We start from the raw sequence: 27,231 nt of genomic DNA, 5'->3' as shown, positions 1-27,231 counted from the left end.
CCACAGTTTAGGGGAAGCGAAATCCTTCTAAGTGACTGTCACAATGCATCAGCCTCAGGCAAGGGACGCTCGCCCGCTTGCTGCCCCTCCCTTCCTCCTCTTCCCTTCTTCAGTCCCACGGCTGCATCCCCCCACATCCCCGCTCACTGTCCCTCACTTTAAGTGTTTTTCTTGCAGAGACGCTCCACTTGTGCTTTCACTCTGTTTTTCTCTGACGCTCCCAACACAGTCCACTTCCTCCCTCTTTCACTCTCTCTTTCTCTCTGTCTCTGCACTGCATTTAACATGAAGGGAAAGCTGTGGTCACAACATCACCCTGCCATTAGGCCCTGCCAGTGACCTGTTCTCCGCTCAATCCTTGTTCCCCCGACTACACTGGCCAGGAGAAGCAAAGGTTGAGTTTGCTTCTACTTCCCGTTCCCCTTGAAGGGACGGTCACTCATTGACACACTCTCCCCCACACAAAAACACACACCAAGAGAGCAGCTAAAGGAGATGAGTTTGTGTTCTCTGGACAGCCTGCATGACCTTTGTCGTGACCCCGGCATGTCACAACCCTGCGATGCATGTGTCACTTCTTTCACTTCTCTGCCTCTGACCTTGGTGCTAACGTCACTGTCACCCAGGCAGACTAGACACACACACACACTTTCTCTTGTTGCGCCTCACTACACACAAAAACAGTGACTGGTCTTTCTATTCCTATTCCAAGTTTGTTGCCATTGTATTAGATATGTGGACTCCAGCGGCAACTAACAATTATTTTTATTTATCAATTAATCTGGTGATTACTTTCTCAGCAATGAATCACTTGGTCTATAAAATGTAAGAAAAAAATGTATTACTATAGCTTTTATAGTTAGTAGATTCATTTCCTGTTGATCAACTAATCGATTGACAGGCTAATTGTTTTAGTGCTCTAATGTGGACACAATGGACTCCAAACAGGACTATATATATATATATATATATAGACCCAGATGTCACTCTGACTGTAGCACAAGGGGGCCTAACTAAATCAAGCAAACACAAGAAAAGCAAACAGCTGAAAAACAGCACTGTGGTTTAAACTAGCGAAGAGATATGTGCTTACTTTGGGCCACAATAATGTGTGTATGTGCACCCGTGTGTATTGTATGCGTGTTTAGGTGCTTTTTCCTCTTAGGTGTTCTTCTATTAGCCCTGTCAGAACCGGGATCGGTGCTTTATTGAGCATTTTATTGGGGCTGTGGACAGATCAGTCGCCCATCAACCTATCATCAACCAATCATGTGCAGTGAAGGGAGGGACCTGGGAGGTCTGGCAGAGACGGACACTTGGCGGGGGAGGAGGGAGGAGGAGGAGGGTGGTCACTCACTCATCACTTGGACGCAGTCCGGCACTCAATGTGTGTATATGTCTGTGTGCGTGTGTGTGTGTGACAAGAAAAGGGTCAGTCATTGGTCACCAGATGGTAACTGTTTGGGCTGGACCACAGCAAGCAAGAAAGAGGGGGACAGTCTCCTTTCTCCTTACTCCCCTTTCTCTCTCTCTCTCTCTCTCTCTCTCTGTCTTCCTCACACACATACAACAAACCATGAGAGTGATGGGTGATAATGGAGCAGACACTAACAAATCTGCACCTCTTGGCTAGGGGCCTTGACTCGGACTCAGAAAACAGACAGTCTGTCCAACTCATAAGCCCAAGTACAACACACTGCTACATACTCAGCAGACAGAGGGACCAGTGACCCTAACTGTACACTGCTCAGTTTCCAGAGGCACTCATTTGTTGTTAAATGACATTTACACCAGTGGAATGCACTGTGGTTAGCTTGTAGATGTATAAGCCATTGCTTTGCACTACAGGAGTCGGGTAAGTTTTAAATACAGCGAGCTAAGTAGGACCTTGTCACTGTGTGTGGCCTTACAATGTGCAGGCTACTGCTGCTCTGGATATTAGCTCTTCTGTATGTCTGGCTATTAAATACCAATCCCCAGCCACACACACACAGACCACTTCCCTTTCAGTCTCAAAGTTAGGGACATAACAGTTTTGGCTGGCAGTATTGTGTGGGCCACAAGAAGAAGGAGAGAAAAACCAACTGTTCTTTTAGGTGAAACCTTCCAGCTGGAGACCGAAGAGGGGGAAAAATAGAAACAGGCATTTGCCAGGACAGCCAAGGAGAGCAAAGTTGCTTGAAGGAGCACTTGTGACCGAGCTAAAGGTGCACTGTGTAAAGGAGTCATTCAGAGAAAGGAGACAAGAAGGTTCATGTCAGCTGGAGAACAAAATGAAGCCGAAAGAGAGGAAGAATCAGCATTTGAGCAAGTCGAGTGAGGCAACATGGAAGTGAAAGAATGTGAAAAGTTAAGAGAGCGAAATTGTAAAATACAGAAAAAAAGGAAACACAGAAAGAAAGTAGAGAAGTGCCAGCAGCTGGACTTCTCCTGCTAATTCAGCACTTTAACAAATCAATGCCACTTGAGGAGTACAATCCGCACCCTGAGCTCAGCTAGACGCATCAGTGAGACTGTAGGCGTGTTTGTGTGTGTGTTTTATGTGTGTGTGTGTGTGTGTGTGTGTGTGTGTGTGTGTGTGCGCCTGCAGGGTTGTGCGGTCGTCCACAGTAGTCCACATTAAGGTCCAGTAATGTGTTAATTTATAACTCTATCACCCCAGACACCTGCATTATCCATCTGTGTCACATGCTAGGCCTACTATATCTATCATCTGGAGGGGAAAAATGGTCAATCCAGAGAGATTAAGCCACTGGTCGCACAATTTCTTCTTTTTTTCCTTCTTTCTTTTCCCTTTAGCATTATCTATTGCATCCCTCCACACCCCTCTCCCTTTGTCCTCAGCTCCCCAGGTCAGGGTGATCAATTAGGGCTTGACAGACCTCTCAGTCCTGGCTGACCACTGGAGCTCCAGAGGCCCTGCAGACATCCCTATCTACCCAGAGACGGAGCACTTAGACTGGGTTTTAATACCCTCGTTCTCCCCTGGCCCTGGAGGCCTGTACGGATGGCTGTTTGGATATCAGTGATCAGAGATTGAATTACACTTCACAGTACCTTTGTGAACTCACAATGTGTTATCACTTACAGCTGATTGACAAAACAAATTGTAATAATAAAGAACGTAAATGTGCGTGTGGCTGTGTGTGAGCTGAGCGGACAAAAATTGGCTGTACTTGAAAAGACCCTTGACGCATATAAGTCAGTGACACATAACCCAGTCTGTCATAACACTACAGGAGCTGTAATTTTACAGGTTTCCACCACCACTTCTGGGCAATAATTTTTATATTTCCATACTATTATGTAGCAGGAATGTATACTTTTTTTCTCTTGACGCAAGTTATTATGGTTGTCAAAACATGCAAACAACCTACTGTATTTCATGAGAAAACATGGCTCTGTGAGTGTGTACGCGTGTGCATGTATGTGTTTGTTAGTTTGTGCGGGTGGCTAGTGCTCTCTTTGTCAGCAGCGGCAGGCACTAATAACACACAGGGGGAAATGATCAATACTCACCCTCTCTATTCAATTTCACAACATCACTGCTATCACCAGACACAAACACACACACACAGATAAACTCGCATGCACATGTTGACAAAAAATACACCAACATTAATGTAAAACAAAGGGCCTTTCACTAACAGATGTAGCCAGAGGGCTGGTGAAAGCAGGAGAATTGGCTTTGGTGTGAATGCAAGCGGTGCATTAATATTTATTTTGTTAGAAATACTCCCCTCTATCCTGGGAGAGAGGTAGTGAATATGAGATCCAGAGACTAAAGTAAGGGTGTTGGGGGGAGCTAGTAGGAAAGACAAGCAGGCAATTCCACCTTTAAAGAGTGCAACAGTCATCACGAGAGGAGAAAGGGAATCTGCCCATTAAGACTAAGTGGATGTCTATTAGATCATGGAGGTAAGGAGGTGGGCATTTACCATCAGTCCAACTCACAAACAACCTTGTCTGCCCCTGGACCATGCCAACGGCTGTGAGTTTAAAACAGAGCCATCACACTGACATCATTTAAAGTTTCTCATAAAGTTAGAAAAGCTTTTTTTTTAAATAAATGGCTCTCTAACATTTAGGAAATTTACTCTATTTAAAAGTATTTACTGTGAGAGCGTCTGCCAGGGACATCACCTCTGCAGAAATGAAGGCAATTAAAAGACTATCAAAGTCACCACCCAGTCCTATGAGATCAAACAAACCCTGTGCCCTCTTTCTACTTCTCTCGCTGTCTGTCCCCTTCACTCTCCCCCTCTCTCCCTTCTTCCCCAGTGTAAACCCCCTCATTCTTATCACTGCGGTACAGTTAATCCTCCCTCTCTCCTCCTCCTTCCATGGTGGCTTCCCTCGGGGGGTACGCAAAAGGCTAAAACGAGGGAGCACATTTGCCACTTGCCTGCGACACATAATACGGAGCAGGCAATCAACTTTGGCTTGACATGTATTTGCTCATCTCTGGGACACACACACGCGCACACACAACCGCCCCACCACTGCCACTGCTGGGAAAATGAAGGGTAAGGGCGGGAAGGAGGGGGGAGCCCAAATTAACACTTGACATTCAATACGGTCAGGTCCTTAATTGGCCAGGGCCTTCCTGAGAAGGCAATTTTCTATTCCCCAAACTGCCCCCGCACTGCGCCATGTGCCAGTGTCATCTGTGTATGTATGTCGACGTGTCTGTGTATGTGTGAGAGAGGAAGAGAGAAATTGCATCTGTGTGTAAGTATGTGCCAGAGAAAAACTGAGACAATGTGTGTATGCATATTTCTGGTTTGCGTGTGTTTGAGCCTGGGCCCTGTCCTGAGAGAGGCCCTCTGGTCCCTTCCCTCTCTCTAATGAGGCTGGATGAATTAGCGCTACGTGACATGATTTGAACAGCGGTACCTCCCCGCCTCTCTGCCTCCCTCCTCTTTGTCCTTCTCCCCTCCTCAGCCCCTGCTCCTTTTTTTTCCTTGAAGCAGTGACAGGCATCTGGTGGCCGAAAAAATGCCAGGAGCAGCCCCGCGGCTCTCGCCTAGATGCGTGCTGCTGCTGCTTTACACCACGCAAACACACAAACACCTAGACATTACGCGCACAAAGAAACACTTTCGCCTTCCTCCCGTTCCTTTTCCACTCACTCACGCACACGCAGACTCACTTGCACTTCCCCGCGGATCCAGTTACAGCTGATGTTATTACAGCTTTCAACCTGAGAGGTATTAGGCTTCCTTTAACAGATCTGACAGCATTTACAACACAGGCAAGTCGACGCCTCTAATCGCCTCTGTGACTTCAGCCTATTATCAATTGATCTCAAAGAGAGCCTCCTCCTCACCTTTTGACTGATGCACAAGCTGCCGGCTCCTTTTCCTCTTCTTTGTCATAATGCGCTATCTTGCTCTGCTGCTTCTGCCTGTAAACTTCACTGCTCTTTAAGTGCTCTCATTTCACTTTTTTATCTGCAATAAATCTCCCAACCGATTGCTTATGATATTTTTATTATTTATGTTATTGAGATATATCTGTTCACAGGCACAAAGGATCACCTTTGCCCTCATGAGACTCCCTTGAAGCCACGGACAAGATGCTAAATTTATTAGCTTAACGGTCATGTGGAAAAATGACAGTAAATCTAGATGATCTAGGTGCCACCCTTTACAAATCTAAACTGATCAACAAGCTGTGAAGTAATGGCCTGGATAAAGGAAACAAAAGCTGCTGATTTTTTTTGTATGTGGAGGAAACATAGCAAATGGATTAAATGCCATGAAATATTAAATGCCAGTCAGAGTCACACACATCATGCAATGAACAGTGCTCCAACAAAAGCACTTATCGTTGAGTGTGTTTCCCGACAATGGAAGAGGCAGCTTAGGCCATTTACAGAGAAAACATCAACATAGAGAAAGCAAGTGTATACGTGTGCGTGTGTGTGTGTTTGTGTGTGTGTGTGTGTATGTGTGTGTGTTTGTATGTGTGTGTGTTTGTGTTTGTGTGTGTGTGGCTGGCTGGCTGCACGCTAGTTTGTGTCAACAGCACAAGATATATATTTTAACTCACTGAAAAACAGCTTTTTCTTTACAAGAATTCTGACTTTGTCTCATTTAAAAAGACTGAAGCTGTCACTCGCAAGAGGTGGATGCAGCTAACAATGACTGGTGCCAGAGGTCATGCATGGTGACCTCCCACCCCTGGCTGGTTGTCGCAGATACAGGGTCAGACCAAGTCATGTGTATCACAGTAGGCTAATTAGATCATTTGTGACTTAACTGACATTATAGATCGTTTGAAAGTGAAGTGCGATGCTGCTCAATATGTGATCAGCTCACATGCAGACAGTCAATTCAGCAGTGTGTGTGTGTGTGCATGTAGGGGGGGTTACATTCAAATGAACAGGTATGCTCAGTGACAACACACCCAATGCCTCTCCCATTCAGCCCACACACACTGGTATTTCACTGCACTGCGTATATATACACACAACACATACTCACAAAAACAAAAGCCACCCAGAGTCTCAGCTTGCCAGAAAAACACGAGCTGTGGGATGCCAAGGCAGCTGCATTTAACAGTGGCCATTAAATGTTATTAATCCAACAGCGCAAACATCTTTACAAAGTCAGCAGAGAGCACAAACAAATGCTTACACATGTTGCTTTAACACTTTGCTCACAACAAAAAGTAGCAAATGAGTTTAGATTCAGTTTTTTTCAGAGGGTTAATATGACAACATTGTTAGGAAGCAATTTACACAATCCGCATAAAGAAAAGACATAGTAGGAGTGTGTAAAAGCAAGTATTTATGCCTGTAGGACTGAATATCTTTGTGCGTCTATGTGAGTGTGTGTTCATTGGCTACAAGCCTACCACAGCCTGTACCACTAGCCTCCCTTCTCCAGAACCTCCCTAAAATCCTCCCTGGGCCTCTAGCAATCAAATCTCCACGGTAAGCTGGAGACAGAACAGAACAGCGCGGAGAGATAGACGGAGAGTAAAACACGGGAGCGAGAAAGACTAAGAGAAAGAAATGAAACAGAAAATAGTAGGGGAAAAGCCTTTCTCCTCCTCCTCCTCCTCCTCCTCACACAAGCCACAGAGTTCAACGTATGCATTAAGAGATGTAACAAGTTCCCCTCACCTCACATGTGAACTGCGAACATGAAATCACTGTTACTTGTAGGAAAACCATTTTCTTTTGCACAATAACTTTGATAATTTGCCAGCACATCGAAAACGTACTGTACAAACACACACACGCAACAGTACATTTCGGATTAGCAGGGGAAAGAGATGGAGTCAACTGTGAGCCCTGAACAAAATTACCATAATTATCCATAACCATAAATGAGCCTGATGATGATGATGATGGTTTTAACAATAATAATAGCAATTCACTCTGAGTGCTTTTTCAAATAACAGTGACAGCATTAGCCACATCGCCAACAGAAAAATGAAAGGCTCGGTGCCTTGAGAGCTCTTCTTCACTGCCACTGCTGATGGGGCAAATTGGCAGGCAGAAAGAGCAGACAGGGGTCCTTAAGATGGATGTAAAAATAGTAGGCTGCCGATTTGCCCGTTGGGCTGGCACGGCTCCAAGACAAACAAAATCACAGGAGTTGAGGAATAACAGGAAAAGGGAGAAGCCGTGGTGAAAGTATGCCCAAGTTCCTGTCACTTAGCACAGGTCACACCTAATGTCACCTTCCTCTGGATGTAGGACGGGAAAGAACAGCCTCTCACAACAATGTCTCTGCCATATGGTCGTGTCTTAAAATACCACAGGCCACAGCAAAATCTATATGTTTCCTCTGACTCTCTCTTTCTCTTTTCACTTAAGTCAATTACATGTGATGATCCTCTCTGCCGGTGGCAATCTCTGGGTCACCAAAGCCAACAAGGGCCCCCTCCCAGCTCTCAACGCCCCCATGACCCCTGGTACCGCCACTTCACACACACACACACACACACACACACACACACACACACACACACACACAGACACAATTATACTTCAACCCTTTCATAACTGCCTGGACCATGGTGACAGCTGCTGCATTCCTGCCGTGTCACTGTGTGTGTGTGTGTGTGTGTGTGTGTTCTGCCCTGACCCTGTGCTTATGTCCCCCTCATTAGCCAGTCGGGGTGGTGACATCCTGAGCGACTGGCCCTTCAAACACACACTTCCTTTTTACACCGGCAACTTCTCCCCGCTGCAGGAAACTACCCAAAGACAAATAACTAACAGCCTTCTTTTGAAAGAAATGAAGAAAACGAAAGGAGGAAAAACAGAGTGGAAAGTGTGGTGTTCAGTTGCTTAAACAGCCATCAGCAGGAAAAAAGTAAAAAACAGTAGTGGGGGAGCAAAAAAATATAAATATTTATGATCAAACTATAATATATCCAATGAATCTGCACAACACAATCCAAAAATATGCAAAAAGATCAATAGAAAATGTACACTTTTTCATACAATTTATTTTCTCAATGCAGTGAGTGTCTAACCACATGCCACACACATGGCAGAGTTTACTGCCACACTGAACACGAATTAAACCTTAATAAATGTTTTGGTCACACAATAGCCTAAAACACCACGTGAATCTCCTTAATGTTACGTGTTGAGATTTGTATTCTGATTACCCGTACTGTATTGATTATTTTGTCGAAAGCAACTCACATTATATAACAGTAAATGAAGGACAACAAAAGGAAATTAATAATGTATTTCTTTCCCTTTACATACACATGCCCACACAGGCCTAAAGCTATAAGCTATAGTAGCTCAGCTATAGTAGATTTCACCACTCAGCCCCTCTAATAAGAGCAGAGCAGATGGCTTTGCATTTCTATCGTTCCTCAACACACACACACACACACACACACACACTCACACAAAATGCACAATAAACTGCCTTGCCAGACATATGATAAAGGAAGTCTTTTGACTTCCATGATAGTGTCTCTACATTCTATATCCTCCCCATTTTTCCTGCATTCACCATGGCGGTAAGGCGGCCGTCTCATCAGGAAAAACAGGAAACAGCTGACATGGAATCCGTGAGTGATGCTCACATGATGCTTATTGATCGCTGGTTGCCCCGGGTCTCGCACACAGAGTTAGGGTCAGTGCTTAACCATAACGCTGGTCCTGCAGGGCATTACTGCATGGCTACAGAGGTTACTGTATGACCCGGGACACACATGATCATGGTCCATGTGAGGGGTGGAATTAAATTTTTTTTTTTTTTGTATGGCAATATTATGCAGAAAGTATAAAGATAAGAGTAATAAATGTTTTAAAGGCTACTAAAGTAAGAGATGGTAAGGCAAGGAAAGGAGAATGGAGGTGTCTGCATGAGGAATCGTACTGACGGATTTCCTCAACAGTTTGACATTGAAATACTCCACAAAATTTTCATTTGTGACTTTAAAAAATAAATAAAAATATTTATTTTATCCATTTACGCGCGACCCTGTACACAGGATAAGCGGTTGACGATGGATGGATGGATTTTATCCATTTAAACATATATTGTACATGTGTACTATAGTAAAATAAATATTTATTATGTAGAATAACTGGGAGACAAATTATAATAATGTGTTAATTTCAATAAAATGGAAATGCTTGATGATGCAAGGGAAAAAAAGCCCGTTGAAACAAGTTTAAAGTAAAAATGTTGCGGACGTCATATCTCCCTGGTTGGTGCCTGAGTAAATATAGTGGGGACCACAGCATGAATGGGACCTTGTACATCCTCCTACTCCGTCAAACTAGATGGGTTCTTAATAGTGCACACATACGGTAAATATACAAGTAGCTGCAGCCACCTTCCCACTCGATCTTACTCTACCATTTCTGTGCTCTCTCTTGCAGAAATAACGCTGCCTTCAGGAAACACTCACATCATCATTGTTTCATATGCACAAAGACTGAGAGAGATGCCCCGCTGACTGAATGCCACAGTGGCCTTTCTCAGTGCTGTTTATGTTATCTGGACCCTCTAAACTGGCCAGTAGCGTTGAAATAATTGCATTAAACAGTGTAAGCACCAGCCACAGCTTTACAGTTAGAGACAGGTGCTATCGGTGGGATCTGTTCTGGTGTAGAAGTAACTTTAAACCTTCTCCAGTCAGGTGTAAAACTGAACAGCCTAATAGAGAAACACACCCAGCCCATGCTGAAGAAACATTGTGCTCCTTCTGACACTTGTCCTTGTGGCTTATTATAAGTGGTAATCCTGTAAATGCACTGGTCCTCACTGGTTACACAGGTTCAATCTCAAGAGCCCTTTCTATAAAGACAGAAACTGCAGAACAAAACAATCTGATTTAGCATGTGGAGGACTGGTGGCAAAGATAGAGTTTTAGGTATGAAAGATAGCTGAGAAGAAGAGAGAGAAAATGGGAGGGGGGGTTTAGGGGTGGGGAGTAAGAAGAGGAAGGAAAAGCGAGTGAGAGATGAAGAAGAAGAAGAATTAGAAGCAGTGAGACACAGAGACGTAGTAGAAGAAGAAGAAAAAAGCAAAAGTAGTAATGGGGGAAGTGGTGCGTGTCTTTTCTGCAAATCTCCTCTTTCACCTCTGCTCTCCTCCAGCTCTCCAGCCAAGGCCAGCCAAGAGACACTTCACCTCGCACCCACACACACATGGAGCCAGAGCCAACACGCAAAAACACACACACACACTCAGAGGGATAGGACACACACCCACAAAACGCTCTCTCTCTCTCACGGACACACACATACACGCTCACACAACTGGTATATTAGTATTTAGCCACCCACTCAGAAAAATAAATGGCAAAAGCACAGACACAAACGCCTTAACACACACATGCACAGACATAAACTTCAATGTCAGAGCACACATACACACACACACTTGACACCAGATACATGTACGTATAGGCATCCATATGCTCTGTGTGCAACGACCCATCAAAGACAGACATGGAAATAATAACAGTTGAGTTTAACGACACACACACACACACACACACATTCACAGACTGTGGATAATTCTACACATATGCATCAAATTACTGCCTCCCACTCCCACACAATGGTAAGCAATTCATATGCACCACATATGCAACATGCAACACGCCTGTACTCCACTGTGTAAAACAACATGTGCACACACACACTCACCACTGTAAGTGTATCAGTGTGTTAATGGGCAGATGAGCCCGTTCTGTGATCTGCACTGAAGAGGATAATATCAACCTCATTTCTTCAGTCAGACAAAACAAAACAGAGCATGTTATTCCACAAATATGTCTGTCATCACGCCATGAGAGCTAACAGCATTCACTTTGCAAGGTTTAACATACTGGATTGTATAGGCTGCACTGCATTAAGGAAATATATGGAATAAGGGAAAAGTCAACTAAATTAATTCCAAACAATAAGGTTAAATATGACAGGACAAGGAAACACAAGAAAGAAGGAAAAGGAAGAACTGAAGCCAGACATTAGAAATTTTGAGTACACATTTAGTACAGATTTTTTTTAAATAACTAACCTATAAAGCTACGATCAAGGCCCATTAGCTGTTTAACAGTTTGATACTGTTACTATAAAAACAGGCATTCTGAGCTACTCACTGGACAGTTTTTCTTTTTATTAAGGTGGAAAAAATAAACATTATGTTAAAAAATATTCCTATATATAAACATGGATTTTATTAACATCCTTTACTGCTTTTTGTTTAATTTTTATATAGTTTTTCAGGATCTTAAATTAGCAAATGCATGTCATGAAGAAAATTAAGTTTGGTTTTCAAATTCAAAGAAAAATTTAGGAAGTGGCAAAAAAAAAAAAGATTTCAAAAACGTTATATTGATTCATGATTATGAAAATTATTATTTGTTGTTATTATTCTTGTTGTCAGTTTTATTGTCATTATTTTTGTTGTTGTTGTTATTATCTAAAATTCTACAATTATTTCTGATGGATATTTCTACATTATAAACCTTTGTGGATATAAGAGTGTCCATGTGAGATGAAGCAGGCAGCACTGAGAGCAGACAGAAGCCAGGCAAGCTGTAATGCCACTGTACCTCTTCCAGGTCTCGGCCCATAGTCGACCTGTCGCACTTCAAAGGAAGCCGCGTTACAGCACCCTTGCAAAAAGAAAAGGAAGAGGCTATTTTAGAAATAGTTTTAGAGTGAAGACATACACTGATTTCTGTTTTGTTTTTTTCTCCGAGTTCTGCTGTAAGTCTGGGTGGCAGCATCACATCCCCAGGTGGAGGTTAAGGCACATTTTTACGAGCTTTTCTAACCTTGAGTGGTTCCCACATTCCTCGGGCTTGAAGAGGAAGAGAAAATATAAAAAAAAGAAAGAAAGCGGCCTACGGCTGCTGTATTGTGGACGAATTATCCCTGATGAACCAATTAGACTGGTAGTATCACTTAACTCCGGGGTTTTAAACGTGCAAGGGTCGATATTCATAGCCACGCATGTACAGCAGCGGTTCAATTAAGGCTCCAAATATTATCACTCCGCAATGCCTGGGAAATAATTCAGCTCCTAATTAATGTTTGTATTTTTCCTCCATAAAAACAATTATGAAAGTTCCCTCTTGCGGTGTTTTGTAAAATGTGCACCGATTTCTGAACATTAGGAGCTTGAGAAAATATAGTATCGAATCCATTTCATTGATTTCATTTAAATTGCATGCTGTTCATGTTGTTTCCTGTTGACACTTGCGTGGATTATGAATGGTGTGAATCTCCTGCTGTGTGGCTTAGAAAAAAAAGGCTTCTTAAAAGATTAAAAGCCTATTAAGGCCTGTTATGAAAGTTGTAAATTATTGGCTTACAGTCTTAATGCCTTAATCGTCTCTGTTGTTAATTTCGTTAGTTCAGAGAAACACGCTATAATGAAAAGCGATTGCGATGTAGAGATTTTTTTTTATCAGTATGCAGTCTTAACACCCCAAACTTAATCAAACATAAGAAAAAATGATTTAATTCACCTTAATTTTCCTGTTTCTCCTATTTGTAACAGGCCCAACTCTAGCCAAATATTTTTGGCGAAAATGTTTCATTGTCTTCAAAACAAATATTGAAATAAATAAATATATTGATTCTGAAATAATTCACAATTACAGCCGAAATATAAAACACATGAAAATGTCCCGAATGCAGGAGTCAAAGCGAAAAAAGCAAAAACATTTCAAGGTGACATTCGTTCTCTGTTTTGTTTAAGTCATTTTCTTTACGCTGAGGGAGACAGGTGCTGCTTTTTAGGCTTGATTGTGCCATTAAATAACGTGAGGAAAAGGAAAAAATATTATTCAAGATAAGATCTTCTTATTCCTAAATTAAAATGTTTGCTTTACTTTCTTTGCTTCTGTCGGTCGCTGATGTTTATACACCGAGATGATCAGACACCTGCTGTGGTCCACGAGCTTGTTTATTTAGCACCATTTCAGTTGTGGCAGTGAAATTACTGCATTCATGGTAAAGTGCTATTTCCCTCATTTCGAAAGTCTTGCCTTGTGCGTGTGATTCGCAAGGAATATCAAAGGAATTGCCAAATGCTTTGGCTTGGTGGTGCCCTGCACCTCACCACAGCCGCGTCTGTCCTGAACGCACTGCGCAGACCTTGCTCCGTGCCTCTATCGATCAGATGGAAATATAATTTGGCCTAACAACGATAAAATACCGTCTCCCTCGTGTCACCTAGTTGATCTTTAAGGGAGAGAGGGGAGATTTTGAAACACAAGCCCATAACGTATTTCTCTCCTCCAACACCCCAGGGTCCGCCAGCCTCGGCAAACACAAAGTCATTATCGGTTAGATTCCAAGAAGGCGAGTCTGTCAAGGAATTGGCTTCCTTCGGAGAATTTATGTCATGCCTACTAAACATGGGAAGATGTCTTCTAAGTGGTGCGAGGAAGGATAAATAACAGCGAGTCCCACAGCTGATTATATTGAAACAACGGTGCGCATTTGTAAAAAGGATTGAGGATGCAAACGTGGGGTCCCAGCAGATGCTGAGCGCAGGGGCCCATCCACCTGCTTCATACCGGGAGAGGAAGAAAAAAGCGGAACGCTCCCCTCTCTGAATACAACCCACCCAGCTCCTACAGTTCACTTATCAATACTTTGTATGATCGTTTGTTTAGGAAAATTTAAGGACAGGGGCTTGTAAAAATATATACATGATGCTGCATGAAAGGCCAGGTATGCAGTTCATTTTGATCACCAAACGTGGGGTCTGAGTGAAATGCAGAAAGGCAAAACAACATCACAAAAGGTGCTTTGGGGAAAATTCCCAAAAGTTACATCGGTATATGTTTTAGTCCCAACACATCCGTTTAACCTTCACTGCTCTGGGATTAAAAAAAAACTCTACTGGGTAGTAAATAGCCTACCGTAAATGTGACAATACGTTTCTCCTCATTTACAATCTGTTGCGCAAGAACCGCTGTGGCCTGAGCGCGTAACAGCGTGTGCATGGTACGGAGAGTCTGCAGGTCCCACTATGATTAACTGCAACCTAACAACCATCCCCTATCTTTACCGTCTCCTCCTCACACACGTGCGCGCGAACGGACGCGCACACACACACACACACATACGAATACACAAAACTCGACTCTCACTCCTCTTCCCTCTCCTTACCTGACATTTATCCGAAGAAACCACAAAATCCCTTAAAAATAACTCGCTTGTTCTAACTTTGGGGGCTACTTCAAAAGAATTTTAAAAAAGCTACTAAAAAGAGAGAAATTCAGTGTAACATCCACGATAACAGGGGAGAATGTCGGGAAGAAATTTTGACTTTCCTCAGCTGGTGCAGGCTGTCCGTTATCATCATTACTTTTCCAGGCGAGCCTGTGTTCATTCACGGCTCCTCTGCTGTTCTGTAGCCGCGTAAGGGGCTTCCTGCCTCGGCCACATGAAGTCAATTAGCCGGTCCCAGAGGGGAGCCCCTTTCCCGAGTCTTTATCGGCATTGAGGTTACCAAAACACTGCTATTGCTTGCTTTTAAACGCCACACCGCTCATAGACCAATTACGGAGACTTAAGCATGTATGTAACGAATCCGGACATGGGATAATCCATCAAATGGTGAAATAAATGAATTATCTGATATTGTGCAAATTCTGCATTAAAATGTATGCTTTTACAAATACACTAAATGTGCTTTTTTTAAAGTAGAAAATGACTCTAAATAAATTGCAAAAATTAAAAGGAAAACACACACAGAGGCATGAGTGAAAACACTTTCAGGCATGTGTAAGCAACAACGTAAAGACATACACACAGCATCAAATCTGATATATTCCAAAACTCGGGAAAAGTTGCAAAAATGCAATTGCAAGTAAAGATTCTGAATTTGAAATATCACATACAAAACACAGCCTACAGCCCCCCCCCCCCTTCCCCCCCCCCAACACACACACACACACACACACTCCCAGAATTACATACACACCCCTACTGACACACAAACAAACACCCACAAACACTCTCTTTTTCACACATGCACACCGATAGGTAGTAAGAATCCCCACATCAACAGCAAACCTCTGAACATACACCAAAAGAAGAAAAATAAAAGTTTGGTCCTTGAATATAGACTGCAAATGTGGACAGAGAGAAGGAGAGAAAAGACAGAGATGGACAGGATGAAGGGGTGAGGCTGAGCTGACGTACCTGCTGGGACATTCTGTAGAGGAGGTTGCTGTCAGTGCTCTGCTGCTGCCATGTCCCCATGAAGCCCGGCTGCTCAGCACTAGGCGGTCTGGTGCTGAACTGCATGGAGCTTTCGCCTGCTCCCTCAGCGCTGCTGCTAACGATGCTAATGCCACCCAGACCACTTCTGCTGCTGCTGCTGCTGGTGCTGCTGCTACTGTGGCTACTGGAGGGGATGCTCGTGCAATCGCCAGCGGTGCCGGTGGGTCCGTTAGCCTGAGCTGGAGGTGGCCTGGGCGGCTCTGGGTCTGTGCTGGGCTCTTGTGGGACTGTGTCGCACTCACTGCTTCTCACATCCAACTCTGCCTCCTTGGACTTAGACAGAGAGAGGGAGAGACAGAGAGGGAGGGCAAGAGGGGATGTGGGAGTGTGAAGGAGGAGAGAAGAGAGAAAAAAGTCAGTGAAGGTGGGTTCTTTTGGGGTCTTTTTTTTTTGTCCTGTGCGGGTCCTGTTTCTGGACTGAACAGTAAGAGGGGAGTTAAGAGAAGATGTGTGTGTGAGGTTTCTTGGCAGCTCTGGTGTTGGAGGAGTGTGTGTGGGGAGTTAATTCTCAAGAAGAGAGAGAAAAGAGGGCTTGCAATGAATTTCCTCAGGGGCCTCGTCTTGGACAGGGCAAGATGAGCGGTGCACTGGAGGTGAGGAAGGATGAGGAGAAGGATGGAGGTAAGGAGGGGGCAGATGAGAAGGTGAGCAATAATGAAGTAAAACAAAAAAGAGGGGGGTTTGGGGAATTTGCAAGGAGGGGTGAACAATGTTGCCCGTGGCCTCGGGATTTGCTTTAATCCATCTGTCAGTCATTTTGTACTTGAACATGGACTCATCACAAACACATGCAAAAACACACAATGAGACACGTTTACCCACATGCATGCATGCACACATTCAGACATGGATAAATAGTATTCTAATATAGAAGACTTTTTTTTTTTAAAGTAGGAAAGAAAAAGTTGAACAAGCAGGGAACTGCCATCAGCACACTCAACACTGAACAGATCCACGCACCCATAAGGATAAAAATTTATCTGTGTGACTCTGTGCAATCTATGTAATCCATTTTTTAAATGTTTAAGGTAAGTCTTAAAGAAATAAAAACTGTATACTAGATTGTGAACCAAAAACAGCAGACAAACAACTAAATGTGAAATGTAAATAAACAATTTAACAGAAAACGTGAAGAAAATTAAAACATCTAATATTTTTCTTAATACAAAAGATGTCCCATGAAAAGCTCCATATAAAGCAAACAGCCAATAAAATGCATGAATGTCTCTTACCATCAATTCTGTGCCTGTCCCAGCAAAGTGAAGATGAGGTGTGGGAGTGAGCCACCAGCTATCCAGCTCTCCCTGCCTCCCGCTCCTCTCTCTTTCCCTTTCTCCCTTACTCTCTCTCTCTCTCTCTCTCTCTCTGTGATTGTGTCCCTCTCTCGACGCCCGTGCTGTGCCGCCTGTCCTCTCTCTTTTCCTCTCTCCCTGCTTCTCTCTCTCTCGCTCTCTGACTCCTCTGTACTCCACTGCAGCCGCTGAGGAACTGAACTGAGCGCCTGAGCCTGTAAGTTTGTGTGTGTGTGTGTGTGTGTATGTGTGTGTGTTCGAGAGGGTGAGAGCATGTGAGAGCGAGCGAATGAGAGAGAGAGAGAGAGACGGTGGCTCTCTGAGTGTCTGTCTATGTGTGTGTGTGTTTGTGTGGAGGATAGCGAGCGCCTGTGTGTGTGTGTGTCGGGCCGGTGCAGGCTGAACTGAGTCAACTGTGCCGCTCCACTCTGAGATGCTCAATGACATCGCGCTGCAAGCTTCCCCACACACACCCCCCTCCTCTGCTAGGGGGAGGAAGGTGCGGGCAAGCGCCATCGCAGAGCTGGAGAAGGGGGGGAGGGTTTGTCCCCCTGCCTTATTAACATTTGCGCTGCGAGCGGCCGGCATGTCTCAGAGCAACTTAGTTCCCCTGAGGGACTATCCCGCCACACACACACACACACACACACACACACACACATACACTTAGCAAAACAGCTCAGTTTTACCTTAGAAAAAAACAGCTTGAAGAAAAGAATCACCGTTGCAGTCTGTTATCTTTGTTTGAAAAGCTGAAAATGCAGGATTGTATTCAACAGAAAGGTTCTTTGAACGCAGCTGAAAGTGGTTCTATTTCTGATTTGTAGGGCAGCAATAAAACAAAACAAGCAAAAATAAACACACACACAAAAAAAACATCAACGGACTTGTTATATCTCTAAAAAATCTGGTGCCTTTGTTTGATTTTCACCCACTCTAATGAAAGACTAATGGAACGCAGGCAATCTGCCACCAGCATGCATACGAACACACATGCTCACAGGCGCGCACACACACACACACACACACACACACATAGAGGATCCCCCCACCCCCATCACCACATACACACACACACACACACACAGGCTCTCAGATTTTAATTAAGAAAAAAATGAGGAAGAGGTTCCATTTTAGCCAAATTGGTCCCCACAGCAGCAAAGGTAAGGGAATAAAATGAGGGATGGAGGAGTAAAGGGAGGCAGACGTGGAGAAAAAGACACACAGGAGGATAAAAACAAAAAAAGAGGAAGGAGATCTATGCTTCTTTTGACACAGTGTAGGACACATCTCAACCAATGAAGAAACCCCCCCACACACACACACACATACACACACACACACGCACACCTCCTCCTTTCCTTCTCCTCTTCCCTTTAAATCTCCCATCTCCTCTTCTCCACCCTGTCTTTTCACCCCACCATCATTAGAGAAATGACAGACCAGGTGCCTCAGTCTGCAGTGAGAGGGAGATGTCACTATGATCTTTCCACCGCCATGGAACAAAAGAGAAAGGGACAGAGAGAGAACTTCTCTCCTCGGCTACATTAAATGGCTTCTGATTTATAAAGTCACTTCAAATTTTGTGGTAAATTGCTGTAGACAGGTGCTTGGTTGTCTGTTAAAAGCCTTTTGCGCGGTGTACTAATGGCAGCATACTGTTAACCTTTGCTGAGATTATCACACCGGTCGTTACTGCTATGTACAAGGGATTTCTGCTAGCAGACGGAAAAGTGTACGGTGTGTGTCTTACCACTTGGAAAATGGTGCAATTGTGCCTTTTGTCTCAAGCGCAATTTACATCTTCACTCCAGTCTCCTTCCCTGCCTACATCTGAATCCTTTCCTTTTGTCTCCTGTGATGTTTTTCTCCACTTCTAGATCTCTTTACCTCACTCTGTTCTTTCTTCTACTGCCCCTCCTTCACTTTCTATTCATTTCTTCATTTATTTTGCATAGTGGCCTGCGCCTTGTCAGAAGCCCCAAGCCGCCTTGACGTAAAAGGCATGTGTCACCTCCTGCATGTACTGCACGCTCCGCTCTTAACAACTTATTGAAAAGGTAATGCGTGAGGCTTAGGCTAATTATATTAAGTGACAATTTACCAGCCAAGGTTCCTTTTTGCTTTCCAGCTCACGCTTCTCTTCCTCTCTGTCTCTCTCTCCCTCTCTCGCACCCTCCCTCTCATCTGTAAATGTGCAAGTCTGTGGGTTGGTCGGGCACTCAGTGTTTCAAGTCAAGCTGGTGGCTCAGCTTTTGACCTGGCTGGTTAATGGCTGTTATTTGTGGGAGGGAGGAGTGGACTCTCTCCCTCCACATCTCTCCATCTTTTATATTTTTTTCTATACCTCTTTCCGTCCCCCTCGCCTCCGATGATGATGGTAATGGCCGTGATGACAGAGGAAACGAAGAAGAGACACAGAAGTAAAAACACGGAGATGGAGAAATTTTAGGGAGGAGACAAGGAGGGAGAAGGAAATGAAAAGAGAGATGAAAAATGCTGGGAAGCAGGAAGGGGTAGAAAAGAGGATGCAGGAGATCTTCAGGCTCCTTTATTAAAACTATTATTGTGCAGGACTTGAGAATTCCCCCCGGGGCAGGGGTCCATGTCGAAGCCCATATAATTAACTAGAGGCTCAGCTACGGATCAATTACCAGACAAGCAAGTGATAGCCGAATCAATGGAAGATCATCAGGCTCGTTATCAGTGTTGCAACTCATTAGAGAAAAAGTAAGGTAGAGAAAGAGAGAAAGAAAAAGGGGGTGGGGGGAGTGAGGGGTGGTTGGGTGTAGCAGGAGGAGAGGGTAGGGTTGGTGGCAATGTGTTAGCCCAGAGGCTGATGGGTGTTTGTTGGACGCTGGTGTGTGATGTCTCATAGTCCTCCGCAGCTGCCACTGACTGGTGACAGAGGGAGCCCACTGTGACAGAGTGCAGCCCGCTCTGTAGCAACAGTCACTGAGGCTTGTATGGATCAATACATATGTGTGCATGAGGTTAATGCTCTGCCATAGCATCCTTATTCCCAAGCGGCTCACGCGCTAAGTCTGGGGTACAGTCCTACAATCCGAGCAGTCAGAAAGTTATTGTCAAGATTAAAGTTACAGAGAAGTCTGTACATTCTGCAGTCAAAATTGTAGGAATGTGTTACCCAAAAATGTTAGCTCCATCCCTGAAATGCTAATGAAAGATGCAATTATTCCATACCTTTGTAGAGAATAAATATTTATTTTATTTTTAAAAATGGCTATTAGAATTATGATTGAGTTGATTTGATTTGAATCTGTCATAAACATACAACACAACACACGTCCAAGTATTAACAAGACAAAAACTGCAAAAAGAAAACACAGAAAATAGAGCCGCCGTCTAACATGGGACCTGGACAAATATAAAATGAAGTAAAAATGTTTAAACTATAAATAACATTGAATTCAATTGAAACAAATTCAATTTGTCAAGATTATCAAATTTTGGGGGGCAAAAAAAGTATCAAAATCTGTAAAAAAAAAAAAAAAAAATGAGCAGCATAATTCACAGCAAACATGCATTATGATCCCCCTCTTAGGGTCCCAGTCCTGTGCTCTATAAATCCCAAACTTAGATATCTTTGTGAAAATGCCTACAGTATGTTATGTATGTAAATATATCGCTGACCAACTAAGATTTGGATCATCCCGCACACAGTGTTTGACGGTTTCTTTTTTTGAGAAATTGGAATGCTTTTTTAAATTAATGTTAAAAAAAAAATAATCTCTGAAGGTCTTTTGAAATGACTATCACTCTATTCTTTGTGAAAGAAGGACGTAGAAACATTTTTCATCTTGTATTTAGGGAAACATAGGCTCAGTAATTATGAAAAATATGAGCTTTTGAGTAAGTCCTTCCTTCCTTTTTTAGTGTTTTCTTGACAGTGCATTGCCTTGAGTAAATATAATATCTGATTACGGTGGATTTAAGCCAGCATAGTGAATCATCATAGTATTCAGAGTCATATTATTTCATAATTTTATGTAGACTACTTTGGCAGCAATATCCGTTAGATCAATTCATTAATTGTTGTACTGTTTGTACAATTGTTTATTTCCTCTGTAGGTATTCTCCTGTTCTAATTTTTTTTTTTTATTCTGAACTAATTTTTATTCAAACTGTTTTTAGATAGCAGACAGTCGGGACAGCAAACTGCCTTTAGAATTTAATTGTACAATTCATAGAATTAGTTCTGTGTACTGTGTAATCTATGACAGTGCACCTTGTTCTCTGTGCATATGACTGTAAAGCTTTGGAATGTATTTCTTAACTTTATACATAATACCATTTATGTTACATTTAAGTAAGGCATAATGATATGACCTCAACTAGTCAAAGGTTGTAAGTAGAAATACAGATTAATAGTTTAAAAAAAAGATTTTATTTAACATATATTAATAAACTAAAGCCTATAGATCATGTCAGGTAAAACAGAGTAAAAGAAGCACACACAGAGTAAAAGTGAGATTTAAAACATTGTTGACCTCTTATTGCACTGTATGTCCTTTGACCATAAGCTACAAGTGTTAGTCAGAAGGCGCCCTACATCACTAAGCCCACATTATTATACCCATTAAACCTCTCAGCACTGCTTGTTTGTTTCCCAAACATTGACATCTAATGGGCCAAATAGCCCAGAAATTGGGTGCGACAGCACTGAGTTGTTAGAACAGTCTCAAGAGAACCAATTCCCCTTTCTATGCTCATCATCATCAAGTTATCAAAAAGTCATAATTACGATGTTTGTCTTCTCTGTTATTTTTCTTTTTTTTTGTGTGTGGAGGTGGTATAATTTTCCAAGGAATGAAATGACAACTGAGCAAAGCCCAACTCAAATTGGCCTTTTACCCACTAAAACAAGGGCAAATGGAAGGACAGAGGCAAAGGGCGGAGAGAGAGGAAAGTGGAACAACATCATTTGTGCAGTAATGGTGATTATCTGCTGCAGAAACAAATGATTTTGGCTAGTAGAAAGAGACATGCTCTTGCAGAATGAGTATGCTTCTTGCAGAATGCAGCGAGAGAACACTGGTTCACAGGTTGCTACGTGAAAGAAGAGTTCATCCTGTCAGCTGTTTTGTAATCCAAACTTTTTTCCAGATTGAAACCTCTGAGATTTTTCTTCTGTCCATTTGAAGTCAAATTATTTAAAATTAACAGGCCAAAATGATAACAATCATGCTTTAGCACTGGTGGGAAGTGCCATTTCCAAAAGAGTAAGTGCAGCCTTTGTACAGTATACTAGAGACATAAGCAGCAGCACATGGCTGAGGGCTGGTACTGTCAGTGACCTGATTTATGGTCATATAAGGGTGCACACACACACACGTGTGCGCAAACAGGCCGTGTGTGTGCATGTGACAAGGAATGGCGTGTCGATCAGATGGCATAGGGATAGAACTGTCACTGTTCTGCTACCACTACAGGGCCACAAGACATCATATGACACCAACAGGAACAGCACTTCACTTGTGATAACTGGAGAGAGAGAGATTGAGAAAGACACAGACAAGGGCACCAAAAGGTCTGAGAAAAATGAGAGAGAACCACATGATTGTCCGTGTCACTGATCACTGTATTCTGGCCTCAGCTAATAAGTGCACCTTTGTGAAAAAAAAACAGCCTTCAAGTCTTATGAGTTATTTACTTTAAAAACTGTATTTGTGGTAACATAGAATGGCAAAAGGTTAATGGCTGAGAGCACAATCTGCTAATGCCCATTTGGCATTTCATGACCTAATGACACATGTTATGTATCAAATGCGCCACGTGCCAGCTCCACTCCTGAGGTCAATAGACAAAACTACACTTTTATCAGCGGCAACACAGCAACTGGTGTCACAAGTTGAGCCATGCGCACACACACACATGCACACACACACACACACACACACACACACACACACACACACACATATCCAGCACACATGTGCACCTCTGACCCTGCAGGCACTGAGCTGAGCAGACCATTGTCTTCTCACTAAATTATATCATATTCTACAGCAAGCTGTCAGCCTCCTTTACTTTACATTTTCTGCAGGCTCTCTGTTACCCCCCAAAAAACAGTAAACAATACTAGGGCTGCAATGGATTATTTTGGAACAATAGTTTGATTTATAAAATGTCAGAAAATGGTGAAAGATCCATCACAAGAGCCCAAAGTAATGTCTTCAATTGGCTTGTTTTGTCCAACTAACAGTCCAAAACCCAAACATATAATTTACAATTACAAAAGGACATTTCTTTTTGACAAAAAATGTTTTTGCAGCTTGTTGTAAGTATTGATAGTTAAGAGTGCTTTCACTCCTTAAGTGCAACTCTGCGTAGAGTAAGGCCATTAGTTGGTCGCCACACTACAATAAGTTTCCTGACAGATTTTGCAGCTAAAGTTCAACAAAATTTTGCTTTAACCCAAAATCTGCCGACCTCCGCAACTCATGTCGATTGGGATTCTGGCATTGATGTGAGGTGGAAGTTAAAACACAGGCACTTTTACTGCAGAGATGAACAGTGGAAAAGTAAATTTGTGCTTCTCTGAATTAGAGTTCTGTAAAGGTGTGTTCACACCAAAAGCGAATCCAGCGTTTTGGGCGGCTTGATTACATGCAAAGTCAATGCAAAGACGTGAATTCCTGCAAATTCGCTCCGGGCGGCGTGTATGAGGCATTTGTCGTGAAATTCGCTGGTTCAAATGGAAGTTCAAATTTTTCAACTTGGGTGAAAAATTCGCTTGACGCGATGTTTCGAAAGCCTATCAGCGGTGAGATAGTCCAAACGTCACCGGCAGCTTCGGAGCATTGTTTGAAGAGGACCTGGCAAGCGGTGTAATGACAATCCGCAGGCCGACGGGGAGCAGCGCTGCAGCTTTCAAAGAAATAAACACCCGTAGTCGGTCTGGATTCTGCTCTGACAACTACGCCATTTACCCACGGAAGGAGCTCAAAGTTAACTGCTTTTATTAAATTAGCTTTTTACTTTAGTTTTTGGGATTACAACTTGATTCATCTTCACTTGTGCTTCTCAGCAGCTAGCTTCCGTGCACATCCAGTTCCACTATAGTTGACAGCGTCGGATGGCAAAGGAGTTCTGCTGGACTACTACCTCATATTTATATAAAAACCGGACAAAGCTGGACATTACTTGGAAAAAAGAAAGCGAGGAAGTTGAGCTGTAATTTTATTACAGCTGTCGTACTTTACTGTGAACAGGTTAGCATAGCATAGCCCTGCTCAATCCGAACTCCATTCAGAAAACAAACATTTTAAAATTTATCGTCCTGCTGACTTGCTGACAGACCTGACAAAGCATGAATTCATATGTCTAACAAAACAGCATCAGATTGTAGTTATTTCGGCCTCAGTTTGATCCATTTATTGCAATTAAATCACAGCAAACTGGGTTCCTATAGCAGTAGTATCTGCAGGCTGTGTTTATTCGCTTAAAACGCGTTGTGTGTGAACACTCAAAATGTCCAGCGGTCAAACTCGTGCGAGTAAAGCGAGGCGAATATTAAATTCGCTTTCAGTGTGAACACACCTTAACTCTGCTTTCCAATCCTATCTGGACTGGAATAGAAAATCTCAAGCATGGCAGAAAATTTCAGAGGAGAAAAATTGTTTACATTCTGAAGTGATCTGTAACATCCTAGATGGCGGCTTTGTAGGATTCTGTGCTGCTCATCACACTACTCACTCCCTCACGCAAACTTATTGTGTGAAACCACATTAAAGTATCAGGGAAAGGGTTACATGTGAATGAGGTGCAGGGATATTGTGTGGGAAAAGGAAGAAAGAGGAGAAGAAGACGTAGAAAGGAGAAGAAGAAGAGGTTGCGTTCCATCACTTGCCCATTGACTGGCGTGGTTTAAGCCCATTTAAGAGATATACAGTGTATATCGGGGCACCCTGAGCCCCTCCATGTGCTTTTTCTACCTTTTATTTCCTGTAACCCTACAGTTATCCACACTCACACTTGGATAATTCTCGTCTAATCATCTCTAGCTCTTCTCCTCATCCACCCTCATTTACTTCCCCCATGTCTCCCTCCCCTTCTACTCTCTCTCTTCTCACCTCATCAGACAGGCCTCCACCTCAGCCCTCTGCTGCTTCCACCCCCTCGCTCCTGTCCTCTCTCACTGACCCGTGCTCCCCCCAGTCACAGGGCGTTGTGTCTCTACCTGCCAGGCTCCCTGACAGCCCCACGTCCCCCCCTCACCCCCTGAGAGGAGACCGCCTGCCCATCCGGAACGCTGCCGTGGCAACCCTGCCAGCGCCCCCGTTTGTACAGCCCCCACCACCTCCGATCTCCGCCGAAACCAGCACTGAGAGTTTGACAAAGTCCTTCTCCTCTCTTTGCTAACTTATATCTCCGTCTCTCATTATTCTGTTTTTACTGTTCCTCTCTCTCTCTCTCTCTCGCTCTAAGATTTTTTTCTCTTCTGACCTCACTAACATATCTTTACCTCTTTTAGTTTTTTGCTAACTTTGACATTCACTGAAACACTTTCTCCTCTCACTGAGGCTCAGACTAAAGAGAGTGTAATGCCAGAGATTGTTAACGGTGACTTTCATAACTTTAGTTGAGTATTCCTGTTTGTTGTGGTGGGACAAAATACAGGGAATACAGAACCAGAATAGTGTGATTAAATTTGTGTGATAAAATAAGATGATATTTTTTGGGTGGAAATTACATTTGAAAATGTGGGGGGGGGGTTCTTAATGTTGCTAGGCTTGCAGGTCCTTTTACAGTTTGTCATTTAGATTCAAGCCACGAATATACTCTAAGCGGACGTGCACACGGACACCACAAACGCGGACTACTTCTGTTTATACTACTTTTTGGAGCCAGCTTGGCGGACTAGTTCTACACGTGCACAGTAGATCGGTTAGTGCCCTGTAGCGTAGAGGGCCATGCAGTCACAAAATGTCCACGCGTACACCCTCTGATGACAATTATTTCGTCACCCGGTCCCAGCGGCCTCTCCCGGACACGGAAAGTATAGCGTGCTTTAGTCATTCCTTAAGGTGTTTATGTAGCTCAGTTTAAGCTAGGGGAGTTTCAGACAGGCATATATTACTGAATTGGTTTTACCAGTCACATTGTAATGTAATGGCTGCCTGGATTATGTTCAGAGGAAAAGTTGTTTTTGGAGTGAATGAAGTACTACATTTATGTGTTGTAATAGAGTTGTAGGAAGGACTTTGACTCCAGACACCAGATCACATCCTGAGTAGTGTTTGTGGTTAGGTTTAGGCAACTAAAGCATTTTGGGTAAGGTTATGAAGGATCATGGTTTGGATAAAATGTTATTAAACTCGTCAGATCTCATGTGTCAATATATCACTGTAAACTTGTGAAATTATCTTTCCCTAACCTTAACCATGTGTGCTGTCAGTGCCTAAACGTAACCATAAAATAGCTAATAAGACCATAGACACTACCAGCGGATATTGTATTGCAATACCGGATATTTTAGCCAGAAAACAAATGAAATACATTGTCAGTGAACATTTTAGAATAAATATTTTTGTGTAAATTTGCTAAATATCTATCTAACATTTCCTCTTGAGAATGTAAATTGGCATTTCCAAAATGTATCTGCTGTTTCTGTATTGCTGTAATTTCTAGGAGACAGGGTTGTGATGGTGTAAAAAGAAAATTATTCAGAAAAGAGGCTTCAAGGACTCTCTTCTCCTAATAGTATCTCGAGTGACATTCCCACTAGGACTAGTCCTTCTCCAAAACCAGGTGTTGGAAAAGGGGGAGTCGTCTTATAGTCAGGGTTATCTTACATTCAACCAATACAGCATGTCAAATGAATCATCTCTGTTGAAATGGGACAAAAATCCAACCAAACAGGAATTTATCTGTCTAATGCTTATGTCTGAGTATGACTGTGTCCAAATGTTTCGAGAGAGGTCGTCAGTAACCAGCTGTGCATCTGCTGTGGTGAGGTAGTGACGTAATGCCCGTTAGCCTTTGTGAGTAACAGGGAAGTCCACGACTGCTTTTGAATTAAAAACTAAAAATTTCAATGACCTCACAAAAGTTGAGAGGCGATCCAGAGTACCATCTGAATCCTCTCCGAAAACAAATGCTGAGCTGGAAGGGAGGTGGGAACAAAAAACATGTGGGTTACATTAGCCAGGGGAGTCTTTATTT

At 43.0% G+C, this 27,231-nt stretch overlaps 1 protein-coding gene across 4 annotated transcripts in view; it reads right to left on the bottom strand.

The window, feature by feature from the left end:
• The window catches only part of bnc2 (basonuclin 2), a 159,270-nt gene that overhangs the window by 76,099 nt on the left and 55,940 nt on the right, over positions 1-27,231 (bottom strand). Inside the window, exons 1-3 of one of the 4 annotated variants that reach the window (XM_038713223.1) lie at positions 16,984-17,143; positions 15,671-16,024; positions 12,058-12,120 (exon numbers count right to left, since the gene is read on the bottom strand). In XM_038713223.1, coding sequence (XP_038569151.1) covers positions 12,058-12,120; positions 15,671-16,024; positions 16,984-16,986 — 420 coding nt within the window. In that variant the 5' untranslated portion in view covers positions 16,987-17,143. Of the gene's footprint in view, positions 1-12,057; positions 12,121-15,670; positions 16,025-16,983; positions 17,144-27,231 lie in introns of those variants that run through there. The other 3 variants (XM_038713220.1, XM_038713222.1, XM_038713221.1) reach the window with 3 other exon arrangements.

Source organism: Micropterus salmoides, unplaced genomic scaffold (assembly GCF_014851395.1).
Source record: "Micropterus salmoides isolate LMB-PRFRI ecotype aquatic unplaced genomic scaffold, ASM1485139v1 Ms_hic_scaffold_12, whole genome shotgun sequence".
Classification (NCBI taxonomy): Eukaryota; Metazoa; Chordata; class Actinopteri; order Centrarchiformes; family Centrarchidae; genus Micropterus; species Micropterus salmoides.
The sequence above is the reverse complement of the archived record's forward strand: the minus strand, read 5'-3'. Positions and strand labels throughout refer to the sequence as shown.